The 17,678-nt window shown below is 58.1% G+C and overlaps 1 protein-coding gene across 13 annotated transcripts in view; it reads right to left on the bottom strand.

Moving 5' to 3' along the window:
- MAD1L1 (mitotic arrest deficient 1 like 1) overlaps positions 1-17,678 on the bottom strand; it is a 293,088-nt gene that overhangs the window by 109,011 nt on the left and 166,399 nt on the right. For all 13 annotated transcript variants that reach the window (XR_006058001.1, XM_042240605.2, XM_060406090.1 and 10 more), the window contains one exon: positions 8,047-8,135. Coding sequence is in view for 12 of the 13 variants with exons in the window: in XM_042240605.2 (XP_042096539.1) it covers positions 8,047-8,135 (89 nt within the window). In the remaining variant the exon portion in view is untranslated. The remainder of the gene's footprint in view (positions 1-8,046; positions 8,136-17,678) is intronic.

Raw genomic sequence — 17,678 nt, 5'->3', positions numbered from 1 at the left:
AGAGACCACGTGTCAGGCTACAGAACAAGTCTCAGTAAGCTAAATTTATTGCTCTAATGGAATTCACTCAGCGAGACGAAAGGAAAGCCCTATAACAGAAACAGAAACTGGGAAACAAATATGTGGAAACTAAACCGCAGGCTTCAGCAACACATCAGAGAAGAAATGAGAGGATAAAATGAAAGCGAAACACAAGAGACCAATGAAGCCAGGCTCGTGGGGAATTCATAGCCTGAAAGCCTACATTTTAAAAGAAAGTGAAGTAGTGGAAGTTACTCGGTCGTGTCCTACTCTTCGCAACCCCATGGACTGTAGGCCAGGGTCCTCTGTCCACAGAATTCTCCAGGCCAGAATACTCGAGCAGGTACCCGTTCCCTTCTCCAGGGGATCTTCCCGACCCTGGGATTGAACCCAGGTTTCCCACATTGCAGGCAGTTTCTTTACTGTCTGAGCCACGAGGGAAGAGGGGGATCTCAAATCAATAACATGAGTATACATCTTAAGAAATTATAAAAGGAAGAGCAAATTGAACTCAAAAGCTAGAAGGAAGAAAATAATAAAGACTAGAACAGAGATCAATGACACAGAAACAGAAAAACGGTAAGAAAATCAACAAACCCAAAGCTGGTCATTTGAAAAGATCAACAAAATCAACAAATCTTCGGCTGAAATGATTAGTATGTTTCAATATAGATAAAAATCAGCTATATTTCTAAACAACAGCAATGAAAAATCTGAAAAAAGGAATTTAACAAAATCAGTCCATTTACAAGAGCATCAAAGAGAACAAACTACTTAGGTTTTCACTGACCCAGGGAGGAAAAGATTTGTATACTGAAAACTGCAAAAGGTTGCTGGAAGAAATTAAAGAAAAACTAAACGGATGAGGAGATATTCCATGTTCATGGATAGGAAGACTTACAACGGTTAAGACATCAGAGGAGTTGAAACAACCTTGGAAAAGAACAAATTGGGAAAACTTGTACTTCCTGATTTCCAAAGTTGGTAGAAAGCTACAGTTACCAGAAAATAAGGGACTTCATGGTGACAACACCGTGGAGGAATGTCACTTATGCTCAGTGAAAGCCGCTGGTCTCTAAAGAGTAAAATTGTAGGGCTGCATTTACAGGACATTACTGAGAAAGGAACGGACCTGTGGGGAAGAGGGCAGCCTCTTCAGAGGCTGCAGCAGGACCGCGGGCGTGCGGGGGCAATCACAAGCTGACGGCGGGAGGGGGCTTTGAAGCGACCGCATCAGTCTGCGCTCCGATCAAGGGGCAAGTAATTGAAATGCCTGGGACTGTACACCAAGAAAAAGACAATCTGTCTTTTTCCAAATACTCATTGGAAAGACTGATGCTGAAGCTGAAGCTACAACACTTTGGCCACCTGATGAGAAGAGCCGGCTCACTGGAAAAGACCCTGATGCTGGGGAAGATTGAGGGCAGGAGGAGAAGGGGGCGACAGAGGATGAGATGGGTGGATGGCATCACCGACTCGATGGACAAGAGTGTGAACAAACTCCAGGGGACAGTGAAGGACAGGGAAGCCTGGCGTGCTGCAGTTCACGGGCTGCAGAGTCGGACACGACTAAGCGACTGAACAGCAATAGGTACAGAATAATTTCAGAAGTGGAAGACAGCAGGCCGCCTAGCGTATGTTCTGTAGCTTCTCGGGGTGGTGATTGCGAGCAGGGGCACGCATCTGCAAGTGTGACTGTGGTGTCCGGTGGGGGGGGGGGTGGAAGAGGAGTATTTGATCACTGGCGTTCTTCAGATCTGAAGGAACGTGCTGATAAGGAAAGGCAGACTAGCTTTCACTGTACCCTCTGCACGCGCGCCTGCTCGGTCACGTCCGATGCTACGATGCCATGGACTGTAGCCCGCCAGGCTCCTCTGTCTGTGGGATTTTTCCAGGCAAGATACTGGAGTGGGTTGCCATCCCCTTCTCCAGGGGATCTTCCTGACTCAGGGATCGAGCCCGTGTCTCCTGCGTTGGCTGGAGGGCTTTTCAGCACTAAGCAACCAGGGAAGTCCGATCAGTGTTTGCGCTTCGCCAAAGGCAACACACTGTCCGAGACCTGCCCTCTGGGGGGCGATGCCCACAGCCCCACCTGGTGCCCCAAGACACTGGGCACTGACAGGGACACGCCCTGCTGTATGCGGAGTGCGCCTCGACGACACGGGCGTTAAAATCCCTCAGGGCTGGTACTGAAGGGAAAGCCCGGGGTGCAGAGCCTGGCCCACAGAAAGCACCGGGCGCACGTCAGCGGTTTTGGTGCAATGATTACGACAGCTACTGACGGGGGCAGTGGGGGGGTGTCCTGGTTTCAAAACCACAAGCAGCAGAATCCTACATGTAAGTACCATTGGATTTCTGAGACCCAGAAAACACGCGTGTGCGTATGTAAAAACACGGGCAATGGTTCATGCAGAGATATTCATCACAGCTTGTTCTCAGCAGCTGAAAACATGAAATAACTCAAGTTCTAAAAGGGGAGCAGTCAACTGTAGCATGAGACAAACTATGCGTTAGCGTTTACAGGAAGGCTGCAGAGACACAGGAAGGTGTCACAAGACAGAGCGGGGAGACGGGCTTCAAACGGCGCGGGGTTCACTGTGCATGAAACGTTTGTGCACAGAAAAATCGCCGGAGACGTCAGGTGAAGGTGCTGGCCTCTACATTCACACTTAGGTGCAAGCTCTCTCAAAATTTCTTTAAAGTGAGAGCATAGACCTTCCTGACTTCTTGTGAGGCCTGCTTCTGAAAAGACAGAACAGGAATGGCAGTGCCCAAAGCACCTTAGAAGTTGGAAGCATAGCGGTAAGCATAGCGGTAAATGACACAAGAGAGCTAAGCCCTGGGCCAGCCATGGAAATGCCGAGAAGCTCCCACCACTAACAGCCCAGGAGGTCTCGGGAACGGCGTCACAGGGAGTCACTTCTGAAAGCAGCTTGGAGTCTCAATCCCCCACTCCTCAGGAAAGAATTACAGGAACCTGCACAAACTTAGGAGGCGGCCACGGCCTCTTCACGGAGCCTCTGTCAAGACAACGCGCACAGGCCCCACGGGTGCCGCCACGCGTGCACACACCCGCGGCCACCACTGCCACGAGCTCACCAACGTCCCTCTGGAGACCCCCCACAAGCCGGGCCACCTCCTCCTCCACTGTCTAAACAGACTGTGTAAAGCTGATGCTACTTATCCTCTCAACGTTTACAGTTCTCTAGAGACAAGCCACAGACCTGGCAACATCCTTTGGGGGAAGCACTGTAATCGTGAATTCAAGGTTTCAACGTTTGTAGGATGACGCAGGGGGGCTTCCCGGGTGGCTCAGTGGTAAAGAGTCCGCCTGCCGACACAGGAGACGTGAGTTCAATCCCTGGGTCGGGAAGATCCCCTGGAGGAGGAAATGGGAACCCACTCCAGTATCCTCTGGAAAATCCCACGGACAGAGGAGCCGGGAGGGCTACAGTCCTTGGGGTCACAGAGTCAGGTATGAGTGAGTGCTCACACCACACACACAGGATGCCGCGGACCATCCAGCTCAGCTCGGACGAGCTGCGCGAGTCCCTGGCTTTCGAGGAAGCAGTCCATCGTGCCCGAGCTGCCGACTCTGTGAGCGTGAATTGCTCGTGACACCCCCACACCCTCTAGCGGCGGGAGGGCCTGCAGAGGCTCCCCCGTCCTTCCAGCACCGACGCTCCGTGTCTCTTCCATACTTGTCACCTTTGCTGGAGGTTCATTGATGTTCAAAGGACTGGCTTTTTGCTTCAGTAATTTTCTGGTTTTCTCCTTCCATTAAATCCACTCTTTACAAGCCCCTCCTTTCTGCTCGCTTTGGGCTCCCTGTGCCCTTCTTTTTCCAAGGTCTGGAGACTGGATTATAAACCAGACGTCTGCCTGCTCTCCCACTGCCCAAACCACAGACTCTCAGGGGTCTGTTTTCACCATCACTTGGCTGTCTCTCTCTCTCCTTTGAGACATCCTCTTTGACACACGGGCTGTTTAACAGTGTGTTTAATCTCCAAATGCCAGGAGACTCCCCTGGGTTCTCCTGGCACTGACTTCCGGATCGAGCTCCTTCTGGACACAGAACACACGGGGGATGAAGCTGACTCTCCGGGACGTGCTCCGCAAGCTGGGTGCGGTCTGCCCGCCGTGCCTCCTGCGGACGTCGCCCGGGCCCTGTTCAGTCCCTTCCGCATCTCTGTTGCTTTTCGGGTCAGTCTTGCTGCTCCTGGGGGCACTATGCCAGGCCCTGACCGCACAGGTGGATCTGCCCACGCCTCCTCCCAGCTCATCACTCAGCTTCGTGAGTTGGAAGTTACGCTTCTGTGCAGACGGAGCCTCTCACAGGGTCCCTTTTGGTCCGCCGAATCTTACCTGACATTGTTCCACCGGCACAAGCCGCATCTACTTTGAAAACACTCGTGCGTGCCCCGCACATCATTTCTTGTTCTTTCACTTTCTACCTACCCATGCTGTCACAGCTGAAGCGAGCCTTGCAGATGGCATGTAACTGGGTTGTGTGTTTGTAACCGGGTTGTGTGTTTGCATCCGGGTTGTGTGTTTGTAACCGGGTTGTGTGTTTGTATCCGGGTTGTGTGTTTGTAACCGGGTTGTGTGTTTGTAACCGGGTTGTGTTTGTATCCGGGTTGTGTTTGTATCCGGGTTGTGTGTTTGTAACCGGGTTGTGTGTTTGTAACCGGGTTGTGTTTGTATCCGGGTTGTGTGTTCGTATCCGGGTTGTGTGTGTGTATCCGGGTTGTGTTTGTATCCGGGTTGTGTGTTTGTAAGCGGGTTGTGTGTTTGTGTCCGGGTTGTGTTTGTGTCCGGGTTGTGTGTTTGTATCCGGGTTGTGTGTTTGTATCCGGGTTGTGTGTGTGTATCCGGGTTGTGTTTGTATCCGGGTTGTGTGTTTGTAAGCGGGTTGTGTGTTTGTGTCCGGGTTGTGTTTGTGTCCGGGTTGTGTGTTTGTATCCGGGTTGTGTGTTTGTATCCGGGTTGTGTGTGTGTATCCGGGTTGTGTTTGTAACCGGGTTGTGTGTTTGTATCCGGGTTGTGTGTTTGTATCCGGGTTGTGTGTTTGTATCCGGGTTGTGTGTGTGCATCCACGCTGCCAATCTGCCTCGTAGTTAGTGTGTTCACATCGTTCACATTAAATGCAACTTGTTTCCCGATGACTACATCTGCGGCTTCACTTACGTTCCCTGTTCGTTCCCTCTGTCTCCCTTCTGCCTTCCTGTGGGTTCCTTGGCCGCTTTCTAGAATCTCATTCTGCAGCGTTTTGGATACACGGCGTTGTGCGCATTTCTTACTGTCGCTGGAAGCATGGAGATGAGCATACGTGATGCGGCTTCCCGGTGCTGAGGCCCCCTGCCTGCTGTCAGATCAGGCGGGCTCGAGGCTGCCACCACGTGTGCCGAGCACCAGCATCATGGGACGCTCCAGGCTTCCACCCTCGGGACGATCTCACAGAGCCGCGAGGCCAGCCTTTCACCCCGCCGCTTCCCGTTTCCGCCCGTGCCGCCGTCCCTTCCCCGTGGGATTTCCAGGCTTTCCCCTTTCACTGTGCCCTTCCTGCCCGGGAGCTTCCTCTGACACTCATTAAGGGCAGGTCTGCCGGTGACAGATTCTCTGAGCTTTGCTCCGGCGGAGGGCGTCTTGATTTTTCTCTCACCCCTGAAGGATGCTTCCACTGGCTGACGGTTCTTTTCTCTCAGAAGCTTGAGAAGTGTTGTGCGCCTCCTCTGGTTTCTGCAGTTTCAGATGAAACCTCGCTGCCGCTCTGATCCTTGTCCCCACAGACGATGCTGTTTCTCTGCAGCGCCTTTCAAGACTTTTCCTTTGTGATTAATTTGCAGGAGGTCGATCAGCACATGTCATGGTGCAGGCTTCTTGGGTTTTAGGATGTAAGGGGTCCACTGAGCTTCTTAAACCTGTAGTTTCGTGCCCTTCACCAGATTTGGGAAACGGGCAGTCATCACTTCTCAGGGCGTCTTCTCCGCCTCAGCGCCCTTCTCCCCTCTGGGGCCCCAGCTACTCGAGGCCCCGCCCTGTCTCCCGACCACAGGTCCCCGAGGCTCTGCTCTGGCTGCGCGCAGTCTGTCTCCCTGCTGCTCTGCTGAGGGGTTTCTACTGGCCTGGCAGTCTACTGTGGGGCGTACCTGGGGAGTTTTGTATTTTGGTTATTGTATTTTTCAGGGGTATAATTTACATTTGATTCTTAAAAAAAAAAAAAAACCACGATGATGTTTATTTCTTTGTTGAAATGTATCACTTGTTTAAAGAGGATGTGTAACTGTTCATCAGGCAGTTCCCCGCCTGAGCCGCTGTGGCGCCGGTGTCTGTCGATGGTCTTGTCTCATCCCAACTCCAGGTAGGGTGGGTTTTACTGCATCCCGGACACGTCAAGCACCAAGCTGCAGGACCTCACCCCCCGCTGAAGACCAGAGATTTATTTTCTTGAGAGAGAAGAGAGCAGGTCTTGGAGCAGAGGGACACCCGTTGGAGGGCCAAGCTGCCCCAGCTGGCAGGGCACTGAAGGGCCGTGTCCACAAACACCAAAGCCTGGTCCTGCCGAGGCTCTGCACCTGGAAGCCGGCAGCTCACCTCCAGACGGGGCTCTTCCCTGAAGACACGAGGGCTCCCCATGAAACGGCCATGGTAGACCTAGCGAAGCCTCCCGCAGAGTCCGTCAGGCCCAGGCAGGCCCGGGGGGGTCGGTGCCCCCTGCTTGTAAGCGGACCACCAGGACCGCCAGGACCGCAGGCGCAGCGTCAGCAGGAGGCCTTCCCCCAAGCCACCACGCTGACGGAGAAAGCAGCATAAAGGGAAGGGGGTCTGGGCTGAAGGAGACTTCAGAAAGCCCCATTATGACATCAAAGAGCTAGCAAACACATTTTACATGACGGATACTCAAAGAACAACAACGCTACAAAAAAAAATATTTCTCAGGAAATTAAGAGTATAACAGCAGAAATAAAGGACGAACGGGCTGATAACTTGAGAACATTTTATAGAAAGTAAAGCCCAATGATAGAAAATAGCATCAAAAGTGTTTTTATAACAGAAAGCATCCAGAAAGCTCAACATCTAAGCAACAGCTTCAGAAAGAAACAACGGAGAAAACGGAAGAGGGAAAATGACCGATGAGTCACTGAGGGACCTTCCAGGAGCTGGAGAGCGAGAGACGCCACGCTGAAAGGCCACCAGAAACACGGCAGCGCGGCTGTGACGTTTCAGCACCCCGGACAGCAGACGGCCCTCGGTCCTCCGGACAGCAGCGCGGGGCAGGCCAGGACCCCGGGCCCGAGGCTCTGCTCTGGGGGAGGCCACCCCTCCCGCCCGCCGCAGGGTCAGTGCAGGAGTGGCAGCTGGGCACAGCCCTGGCTGGGACGCCCCCCGGTTCTTGCAGAGGGCAGCAGGGGGGCAGCAGGCCTGGGGCCCAAACATGGCTGCAGCAGCTGTGCTCCCGGTGGTGTCTGCAGGCAGGCAGAGGAGGCCTGCTGACTGGCGATGGGCTTCCTCCCAGCAGATCCGCCCTGGTCGGGAGGGGCGTGGGGCTGCAGAAGCCTCTGTGATCAAACGCAGGGCTCCCACAACAGCTCCCCTCCAGACTGAGCCCTCAGCCGGGGGCACCAGGGTCCAGGGGCAGCTTCACCCTCACCGTGCTTCACACACCAGGCCCAGGCCCGTGGGGGCAAGTTCTGCTTCTGCCCGGGTCGTGGGTGGTGGCCGAAGGCCCACGTCCCTCCGCAGCTGTGCCCTCCTCTGAGGCAGGGGGGGCAGGAGACATCTCCTGTCGTCACGCACGCACGCCCACAGGTGAAGCAGAGTCAGGTCCCTGCAGAGAGCGCCATGCGGGGCACCCTGCTGTCTGCCAGGCTCGGGGCAGGAGGAGGCCGCTGAGCAATGGCCAACCCAGTGCGGGGGACGGAGAGGGGAAACTTGTGAAGACAGCATGGGGGGGGCACAGAGGTGGGGGCACAGGGGGGCCGGGCATGGGGGTGGGGGCACAGGGCAGGGGAGGGCAAGACGCACCTGAGCGAGCTCACCTCCTCCCTGGAGAACAGGAAGCTCTGCTCAGCCGGGCCCGCCTGCGACTTCAGTATCTTCAGCTCCATCTCCAGCTGTGAGGAGACACAGGCGAGAGGTCAGCCTGGACCAGGGGCCCGGGAGACACGGGGCGAGAGGTCAGCCTGGACCAGGGGCCCGGGAGACACGGGGCGAGAGGTCAGCCTGGACCATAGGCCGGGAGACACGGGGCGAGAGGTCAGCCTGGACCAGGGGCCCGGAAAACACAGGCAAGAAATCAGCCTGGACCACGGGCCCCAGGAGTCCGGGGGCACAGCCACTTCCCTGTGGGGGGCAGGTTAGAAGACCCTCCTCTCTGAGCTCCCGTCTGCTGCCAGGCCTCCCGCAAGCACAGCTTCGGTGTTTTACTTCTTGTCTCCACAACAGCCTTGGATGGAGACACAGTCACGTTGAGGGGAAACCTCAGAATCTGGGGCAAGGGGACCCAGCAGCCGGAAAGAACGTATTTCAGCGCGGCAGTGCTCTGATCGGTCCTAATAGTCCTGATCCATTATTTATTTTGGACGTCAGAGTCCTCGACAGGATGTCAAGTTGCACAGACTGTGCGGAAGGCAACGAGGAAGTGAGCTGCTGTAACATGTGCTGCGGGTGGGGGTAAGATGAGGCTGCAGAGCAGGGCGGAGAGCCAGCCGCGGACCGGACCCGAGGGGGACAGGGGCGGGGCAGGGCGAGTCATCCCGTGGGGTGGGGCGGGGCGGGGCGGGGCAGGGCGGGCCCAGCTGTGGGCAGCGCGCTCGGCCAGAGCTGCCCTGGGCTCTGAGGGCCCCAATGGGACAGCAGGCGGAAGGACGCCCCAGGCCAGGTGGCCAGCCACAGGCACAGGAGCACTGTCCCCACACTGGCCTCCAGCTGTTCCCTAGCCCACCTCCAGGGCCTGCCATCCCGGACCCCAGCGAGCCCGGTCCCCCACTTGCAGGTCACTGTCACCCAGCTTGGCTGTTCCTGGCCGGCACCGGCCATCGGCCTTCTCCCTTCTTGGCCCGCTGCCCCACCCGGGGACTCCTGCTGGTCTGGCTGTCCTGACGCCCAGGGAGGACCTTAACCCTGTTTAGTTCCCCACCATCCCCGACATGGGATGCCGGGAAGGCTCCTTGTGGGGTCCATGCCAGCTGCAGGCCCTGGCTGGGAGTGAGGCAGCGTCCCCAACGCGGGGTCTGTGGCCGGGCTGATGCCTGCTGCGCTGCCTCTTGAACCAAGCCCTCCAGGCCAGTCCTCCGAGGGAGGGCCTCCTTGGGTGACCTGACTTGAGGGATTCCTGGGCCCCAGACACCCAGTCGTGTGACGCCCCAATCAGCCATTAGGTCCCTGGAGGAGACCCCGCCCCTAAATGGGCCAGCGGGCCTGGGGGACCTGAGCCTGCCCGCCGGAGTGCAGACCAAGCGCAAGCCCCCTGGGGACCAGCTCCCAGAACAGCCTCGGCGGAACTGAGTTCCACGCAGGCCCACACGCAACTCCTCCGCCTCTCCTGGCACTGGACACCGCCCAGCGCCCGCCACACTAGCTGCAGCCCCTCCAGAGGTGGGAGGTGCCCTCGGTGTGGCCCCTTCGTCAGGGCGGTGGCCGGATTCACTAGCCGGCACCAATGACGCCTGCGCCACGTGGCGTCACAGGCAGAGCAGCACCCGGCCGTGTTCAGGGGCAGCGGCATCCACCGTGTCCAGAGGCCCCCCAGACCTCTGCTCAGAAGCTGGAGCCTTGGACAAAGCTCCTCCTGGGAACCCAGCTGTCCATGCGCTGCTGTCCCCGAGGGTCCAGCCACTCCTCTCTGATGCCATCCGCACCTCCTACCTGGCGGCCAGTGGTGGTCACCCAGGAGCCCCCCCGTCCCAACGGTGCCCACCTTCACGGTCACGATCAAACAGATCAGCGGACACAAACTTCCCTGGACCTGGAAGGGTCCCCCCTGGGGGAATGTGGGCCCGGCAGTTGGTCTGGGTTGGTCCCTGTTCCATGCAGGCAAGGGCTGATCTGGCAGCAGGGCACGGGGGGAGGCCCTGCCAGAGGACTGCACGCCTCGTCCTGGAACCCGCTGGCGCTGTGCAGCCTCAGGAATCACACTCAGACGGGGGCAGTGGAGAAGCCTCCCCCCAGCTTTGCCCGGCTCCTCTCCCAGCCTGCAGCCCCCAGGCTTGGCTCACGCATTTACCAGTTACAAGGCTGACGTTCTTCCCTTCTTTAAACTGTATTTGTTGTTTGTAGAAACGTTATTCTGCAAGTATTCTAACCTTGCTCTGTACGTTAATCTTTTTCACGTAGCACACTTAGAGGCATTTCCAGATCCACACACAGAGAGTGCCAGTTCACCGTCACGGCTCCCGGAACCGCCCCTGACGGCCACCCTCCTGCCAACCAACGTCTGGCCTGCTTCCTGTCCGGCAGCTCAGACACGCAGACCCCCTGGGCATGAGCCGCCCCTGCAGGCTGAGTCCCAGAGCCGCAAGTCTGCCTGCAGTCCCATCTGACGTCGTCACCGGACAACGCGCGGCCGTCAGTCGCTCACAGGCTGCAGTGACCCAAGTGGAGGGGGGCGAGCTCGGGCTGCTCAAGCCAAAGGCCCCGAACCCCCGGCGGCTTTCAGGGATCGCAGCGAGGGCTGTGGGTGTCTGAGCGGCCTGTGGGCATTCTTCTGCTCTGCTGTGAGGCAATAGCTGGGGGGTATTTTGGGCACCAACACCATCAACCTTCTACATCCAGCTGGCCTTGGGCCCACATGCAGGGAGCCACACCAAGGAAACGCCTTCGAGCTGGCAGGGGTCTCAGTGTCTGCAAGACCCACCAGCACTCGGGCCAGGAAGTCGCCCACTGCCTCGAGGAGGAGCTGAAGGCCCTGCACTCCCTGCTAGAGCTGAACTCGCCACTGTTCCATCTCGCTTGACTGCTTCCCTCTGTTCCTGCGTTTTCTTGCTTTTCTGATTAAACTTGCTCTTTAGAACTGGGGGACAGCCTGGGAGCTAAAGGTCTTTCACGGATGAGAGGCGGGGACCGGGAAGGCCCCACGGGTCCTGCTGGGCTTCAGGGCGGGGCCCAGCCGTCCTCGTCCTTGCTGTGGTGCAGAAAGGCTCGTCGCCCCCAGGGAGAGGAGCTTCCTGTCTGTAACCGGGTCAGCTTCTGAAGTCCTGTCCCCAAGAATCCTGGGCCCTCTATCTCCTGCCCCGCCCACCCCTTAATTTAAAAAAAGAACCCAAACCGCCTGCTCTCAGGAACCTGGGGCACGTCCCAGGGCGGAGCCGGCTTGTCCGTCAGGACCCGCGGCTCCTGCGTCCACCCGCATCTTACTGCTGCTGGAGTCGGAGGGAAGGTTTTCCTCATTGTCTGACTTGTCATCTGTAGACACAGGCTCTGTCAAATTCCCGTGGGTTGGCTCTGCCGCCCACCACCTTGTGGGGTCTCGAGTGGGCTGTGAGGCCTGCTGGCCGACCGGCTCGCCCCGGCCGTGTCCCTGCTCCTTCCCAGCACCGGCCCTGTGTCTCTTCCTGCCCAACAGTGACCACTGCAATCTCCAGAGCACCAGGCTACGGTTCTAATACCAGACACCGCTGACCGCTTTGTGGCTTCGGTGGAACTAATCTAGCATCTTCCTATTTACAGCGAGCGTGTCAGTTTTCGCTTGAAATGAACACATTCGTGCTGAGAAATTACCCGTATGTTATCACGGGATCTTAAGACTGAGTGTTGGACTTCGTCAGGCGGGTTTTTAGCAAATGTGGAGCAGACGTCCTGTGAGCTGACAGCCCAGGATGGGAGCAGCAGCCTGTCCTGGAGAAGCCCTGCACACGTCCCATCCCGACACGCGTGGACGCACGCGGCACCTCCGAGCGCCTGCGGAATTGGCATCCGTAGGACCCGCGCTTCCCTGCCCTGCGCCTGGGCAGCCTGGGCAGTGTGGATGGCACTGGAGCTGCAGCGGGGTTTCCCTGGGGCTCACACTCCGTCTCATGCCTTTCCGTGTCTTCCTGTTTGCTGGCGGGGCCACAGAGGTGGCGGGTTTTCTGTTTTTTACAAGTTGGTAGTAACTGGTCTGTTTGAAATTTCTCTCTTCTGGAGTCAGTATTCATGGGTTATATTTTCGGAGAAAATGATTCATCTCTTTCAGGTTTCCACTTTAAACAGAGTTGTGACCTAGTCCCTAACTTTTTGCAGGACTCCCAGACCTCGTGACTCTCTCTCCAGGGTTCGCTGTAACGCGTGCGTCCAGCTCTCCTCCTCACCGAAGAGGGGGGCTCGTATGCAGGGCAGTGCTCACCCTGTGTGTCCAGCTCCAGGGCTGTGTGTGGCTGCACACGGGGAGCCTCGTCCAGGTCAGACCAGAGCCTACGGTGCCAAGGACATGCTCTCCTCACCCGCCCCAGCCCAGTCAGCAAGTCCAAGCTAACTGCTCTTATTTCTTAGTTTGGGTGGTGATGGTTTGTATTAATTTTTTACTAGGATTGTGAATAATTAATATGTTTTACTGATTTGTTTTCAAAGCACAGGCATTTGGATTTGTTATTTCTACCATTTTTCACTTTCTCATTAACTTCTGCTTTGATCTTTACAAATTCTGTCTTCTTTACTAAGGTTAATTCTGTCTTCTTTTTCCAAGTTCTTGGATTGGGTGTTTAATCCACACATATTCACTCCTTCTTGTTCAGTGACATAAATATTTAAACCTGTGGCTTTTCTTCTCAGCGCTGGTCTGGCTGTTTCCCACAGGCTCTGGAGGGAAGACTTCCCATTAAGACTGTTTTCTCCATTTTAGACCCAAGAATGAAGACCGACTCTCTTGTTCTACTGGTTTTTTCCTTTCAAGAATTAGGTGCTATTTCTTCTTTTGGCTGTGCTTTTAAATTCAAATTTAGTCACAGTGTGATCAGAGGAAAGCTATTTGTCCTAGTTCCATTTGGATTTTTTTAAGTTTTAGAAAGTTTTATTTTTTATTTTTGGCTAGGCCAGGCCTTTTTTGCTGTGTGCGGGCTTCTCATTTGGAGGCTTCTCTCCTCGCGGGGTACGGGCTCCAGGGAGCAAGGGCTCAGCAGCTGCGGCTCCGGGCTGGGCGGCTCCACGGCCTGTGAGATCTCCCAGACCAGGATGGAACCTGTGTTTCCTGTACCACAAGCTGATTCTCAACCAGGGGACCACCAGGGAAACCCGTGCTACCAGAGGGCGCTGGGTCTCGCAAGCCAGCCTCGCTTCGGGGTCTGGTGAAACGGCCAGGGCCGGACTCACCCTCCCGCTCAGCTCCATCCCTGGGGAAGACCCCGGGGACAGCACCCGTGAAGCCCCCAGGCCGGCTGAGGCGAAGGCCTTTGGGCAGCTCAGGACGCCTGCCACAGCGGCCCCTCCAGCAAGCGCTGCCTCTTCTGCAGCAGGGTCGGTCAGAGGCGGCTCCAGGGGAGGTGGGAGGTCCCGACAGACGAGGAGCAGCATGCAGCTGACCCGGGGGTGGGGGGCTGAGGCACAGAGCACGGGACCCGGACGCAGGGAACGGGCACGGGGCCCCCAGTCCTGGCCTCAGTCGCTGACAGCAAAGTCTCTGCTGGGGGCGACTCTGAAGCAACAACACACTGCCCCCTTCTGGAAGAGGCACCTGGCGGTCCAGGGAGATCGGGGAAGAACAGGGCCAGGACAGACCTTTCTGGAAGTACCTGGGGAGGGACAGGACCCCAGGAGGCCGAGCTGTCTGGCAGGGACTGCCTGCAACTGCAGCTCCAAGCCGGTCCCTGGAGACCTGCTCCTGCCTCGCTCACGCTCCACCCCGGGACACGGAGCACCAGGTGCTCACAGCCCTGAGCCTCTCCACCTGGCCCGGCGTTGCCCCGAGGTCCAGAACCTGGGGGCAGCCCTGCTCCCCGCACCTCCTCCCACCAGAGCCGGAGAGGGTGCTTCTGTCACAGACCGAGGGCCTGGGTGGGACTGAGCCTCCCCAGGAGCAAACACTGACCAGCGGGCAGCAACGCTCAGGATCCCAGAGAGGTGGGCCCTGAGGCTGGCCCAGCTCACAGCCTGGGAGCGTCCAGGACACGGCACAAGCTGGAGGAGGGGCAGAGACAGGAGCATGGGGAGGCCGGGAAGCCAGAGCCCACGGGGTGCGTTGGGGGCAGGGAGGAGGGGCTCCTGAGGACCCAGCAAACTGACCAGCCCCCGGGGCCGAGGACCGAACAGGAAGAAGGACGAGAGAGACCAGGCCTGCTCCCTGCAGCCAGGCTGACATCTCTGGGTCTGCGGGTGCTGGGCAGGCACCCCGAAGGCATCACCACCCCAGCAGAGCGCTACCCCGCCCTGGACCCACTGGTGACAACCCCCCTCCCTCTCCTTGAGGAGACTGGACGCTAACGGTCCTCAAGGCGAGCTCACTAGTATGGCACGACCTTTAGACAGAGCCTGTGAACTTCAGTTTAATTCGAGAGGATGTGCCGCTGGGGCCCAGGGGTGGTACCCAACCCCACAAAGCAATAACCGGCGTGGGGGCGAGGACGTGCCCCCCTCCCCCAAAAGCAAGTCTAACTACCGCGGCCGCTGGTGAGCACCAGCCTGAGGGGCCACAGACGTCTCAGCAAAGGAGCCCGGCCTCTGGCCAGCCCCACAGACAGAGAGCTGCCCCCTGAGGGCCCTCACTGCAGAGGTCCAGGCCACTGCCTTCCCTCCCGAGCTCCACTGGGCAGGGCCCCAGGCCCCCGAGAGACGAGAGGACACTGAGATCAGAGGGGACCCTGGCCGAAGGGCCTGGGGTGCTCAGCCTGGACCCATCGAGCACCCAGGAAGGTCTCAGGTCGGGGGGGTGGAGTGTTGCGTCCTGGGAGGGTCTGGAACAACCCCCTTGTCGATTCTGCCTCAGCCTGGGGGCCACGCCAGGTGCAAAAGGCCACAGGCTGTCAGCAATGGCTCAGCCAGCTGCTGACCTGAGCTGGGACACACCATTGCCTCGGATAAAAAGAAGCCCCGCTGGAGAACGTGTCCAGGCTGCGTTTCACCCTGGAAGGCCATTTCTGGAGCCGGTACGTTTGCTAATAGAGAGACCTCTTACAGCACAGACCCGCAGGGAGCCGCCGCCTCCCGGGGGGACCCATCTGCCAGCTGGAGTCCAGCGGGAGGCCTACCTGAGACCTGGTGAGCGAGCACCAGGCCTCAGCCGGGGCAGAGGACAGGAGGACGGCTAAGAAAGTGCAGAGAAGGAAAGTGGCCCAAGGTCGCACTGTGACTATGGCAGCCACGCAGGCCCCACGAGAGCGGCTCGAGCTTCACTCATGCAGAGATGGGGGGCGCTCCGCCAGGCCCGGCCAGCGGGACCCTGGCCCTCTGCCTGTCGTCACCGCCTGGCTCTCAGAGATGCAGGGACCTCGCAAGGCCACAGGTTCAATCACCGTCTGGCTCGACCTACATGAGCCTAAGCGGCGTGGGCCTGCACACGTGGATTCACGCCTCTGGGCCAGGTTCCTGAGAAAGCAGCGTTTCTTAGCAGGCGCTGAGGCTCAGGGCAGGGGCCCAGGCCTGGGGAGGCCCGCTCCTCATGGTCTCCGTGGTCTCCTCCACCAACGGGCCCTACCGACATGCCCACCTAGGACAGACGTTTTTCAGTCACAGCAGGACAGATCCAGAACGTGAAATGACTCACCACTGGTCAGAACCAGGAGGTGCTTTTAATAATTTACAGAAAGACAGCTGACTCCGCTGGAGGACTGTGATGAGGCCGGATGTTCGGGTGGGGGGCGCAGGCGGGGGTGCGAGTGGTGAACAATGGCGGTTCACCCCACTCCCGGTGACTCACTGCGCTGAGCGTTGCAATCGACAATGACGCAGTGTCAGCAAGGTCCATGGGGGTGGGCACGGCCCGGCAGGGCTATGAACCCCCTCCCACCACCTGTGTGATCTGTGCTCGAGCCCCAGGACTCAGAGCGAGCACCGCTGGTGCTTCCGAGCAGGGAAAGCCCCGGAGGCCTGCGAGCCCCTGGAACCTGCCTGGCTGCACTGGGCACGGGCAACGGAGGCGGCTGTAAAGCATGATCACTGGACGGCAAAGCCTGGGCGCTCACAGCCTGGACCACTGCGCCCACTTGGAGACAGAGCGGAGGAGGCAGGCGGCAGGAGGCGGAGGGGGTCGCCAGGCCGCCCTGGCGCAGCGCTTCCAGGAGGAGCCCTGGGAGGCGGGCCGCGGACCCGAGCACAGGTGTCCAGCCTAGTCCCCTCCGGCCACAGCCCTCCCAAGCTAATCAGGGCGAGGCGTGTCAGAGACACAGCTACAGTGGGGGACGCCTTTCCTCGGGATATTAATTGCATTTAAAGAAAGAAACGTGAACGGTACTCACACATACTAACTGGCATGAATTTGCTGATTATTAACAAAAAGTCAAACTGTCTTTGTGCTGTCATCCGCCATTGCCTAAAGATGCTTATTTCTTCTCAACCGTCTCTTCTTGCCTAGTGAGCTGACTTTGGGCCGGAGAACAGCAGGTCAGGGAGCTGGGGCTGGGAGAGCAGGAGCAGGGGTGCAGTCAGGGCCCCTGGACGCAGGCTACTCGCCGCCCAGACCCAGAGGAGCACGCCCTCTCATGGCAGCAACAGATGGGCAGGACCAAGGCCTTCGGCACTGGCGTGGGAGGGCGGGCTGACTGTGGCCTCCCAGCCTCAGCATGCGAGGCTGCTCTGGGGACTGCCCCTGCTCCAGCCTCTTACTCCTCCACCCCTGGGGGGTTTACATCAGACCAGAAAGCCCCCTGTAACCAAACGCAAGCATTTCCTGGGCGATCCACTCCCTGAGGACTGGCCCACGGGCGTCAGGCCCCAGGCTGCCACCCTGCACCAGCCTGTGTCCTCGGGGGCTGCAGGGCCCTCTGGACCCAGTCAGGAGCGAGAACAGAGGCTCGCACGCTCCTGCCCTCAGGTCCCTGGGCGCCGCCATTTCTCATTTTCCCTTTAACAAGGAAAGAGAAGGGAGACGTGAAATAAACACCACAAAATAAGCTAAAGATGGGACAATCAAAGGCAGAGATTAAAAGCCTCTCTGAGGAGACAGCGACAGCCCAGATTCAACAACAAGCCTGAAAGGACCAGCGAGAGGAGCCCGCAGCGCCCCGGGTGTGCACGCGGGGGCCACCAGCACCGCACCTCTGGGCTCAGACAAGAGCCAGGCCGTGCACTCCATGACCTCTGATGGGTCAGCACCGTTGGGACAAGCTGCTTCCTGGAAGTGAAGTGAAGCCGCTCAGTCGTGTCCGACTCTTTGCGACCCCATGGACTGTAGCCTACTGGGCTCCTCTGTCCATGGGATTTTCCAGGCAAGAATACCAGAATAAGTTGCAATTTCCTTCTCCAGGGGAACTTCCTGACCCAGGGATCGAACCCGGGTCTTCACATTGTAGGCAGACGCTTTACCATCTGAGCCACCAGGGAAGCATGCTTCCTGGAGGGCGGTCCCCAGAGGTCCCCCGGGGAGGGCCTGGCACTGAATTTGGGGCACCAGGCCCAGAGGAGGCTCTCCACCGTAGCTGACACCAGACTTGCCCCGGGAGACATGCAATAACACCCCTGCCTGGCTGCCCACCCCCAGCAAGCTCCAGTGTGACTGGTGTGGAGGAGGGACTTCAAAGCCCCTGGAGGCTTCA

Source organism: Ovis aries, chromosome 24 (assembly GCF_016772045.2).
Source record: "Ovis aries strain OAR_USU_Benz2616 breed Rambouillet chromosome 24, ARS-UI_Ramb_v3.0, whole genome shotgun sequence".
NCBI lineage: Eukaryota > Metazoa > Chordata > Mammalia > Artiodactyla > Bovidae > Ovis > Ovis aries.
The sequence above is the reverse complement of the archived record's forward strand: the minus strand, read 5'-3'. Positions and strand labels throughout refer to the sequence as shown.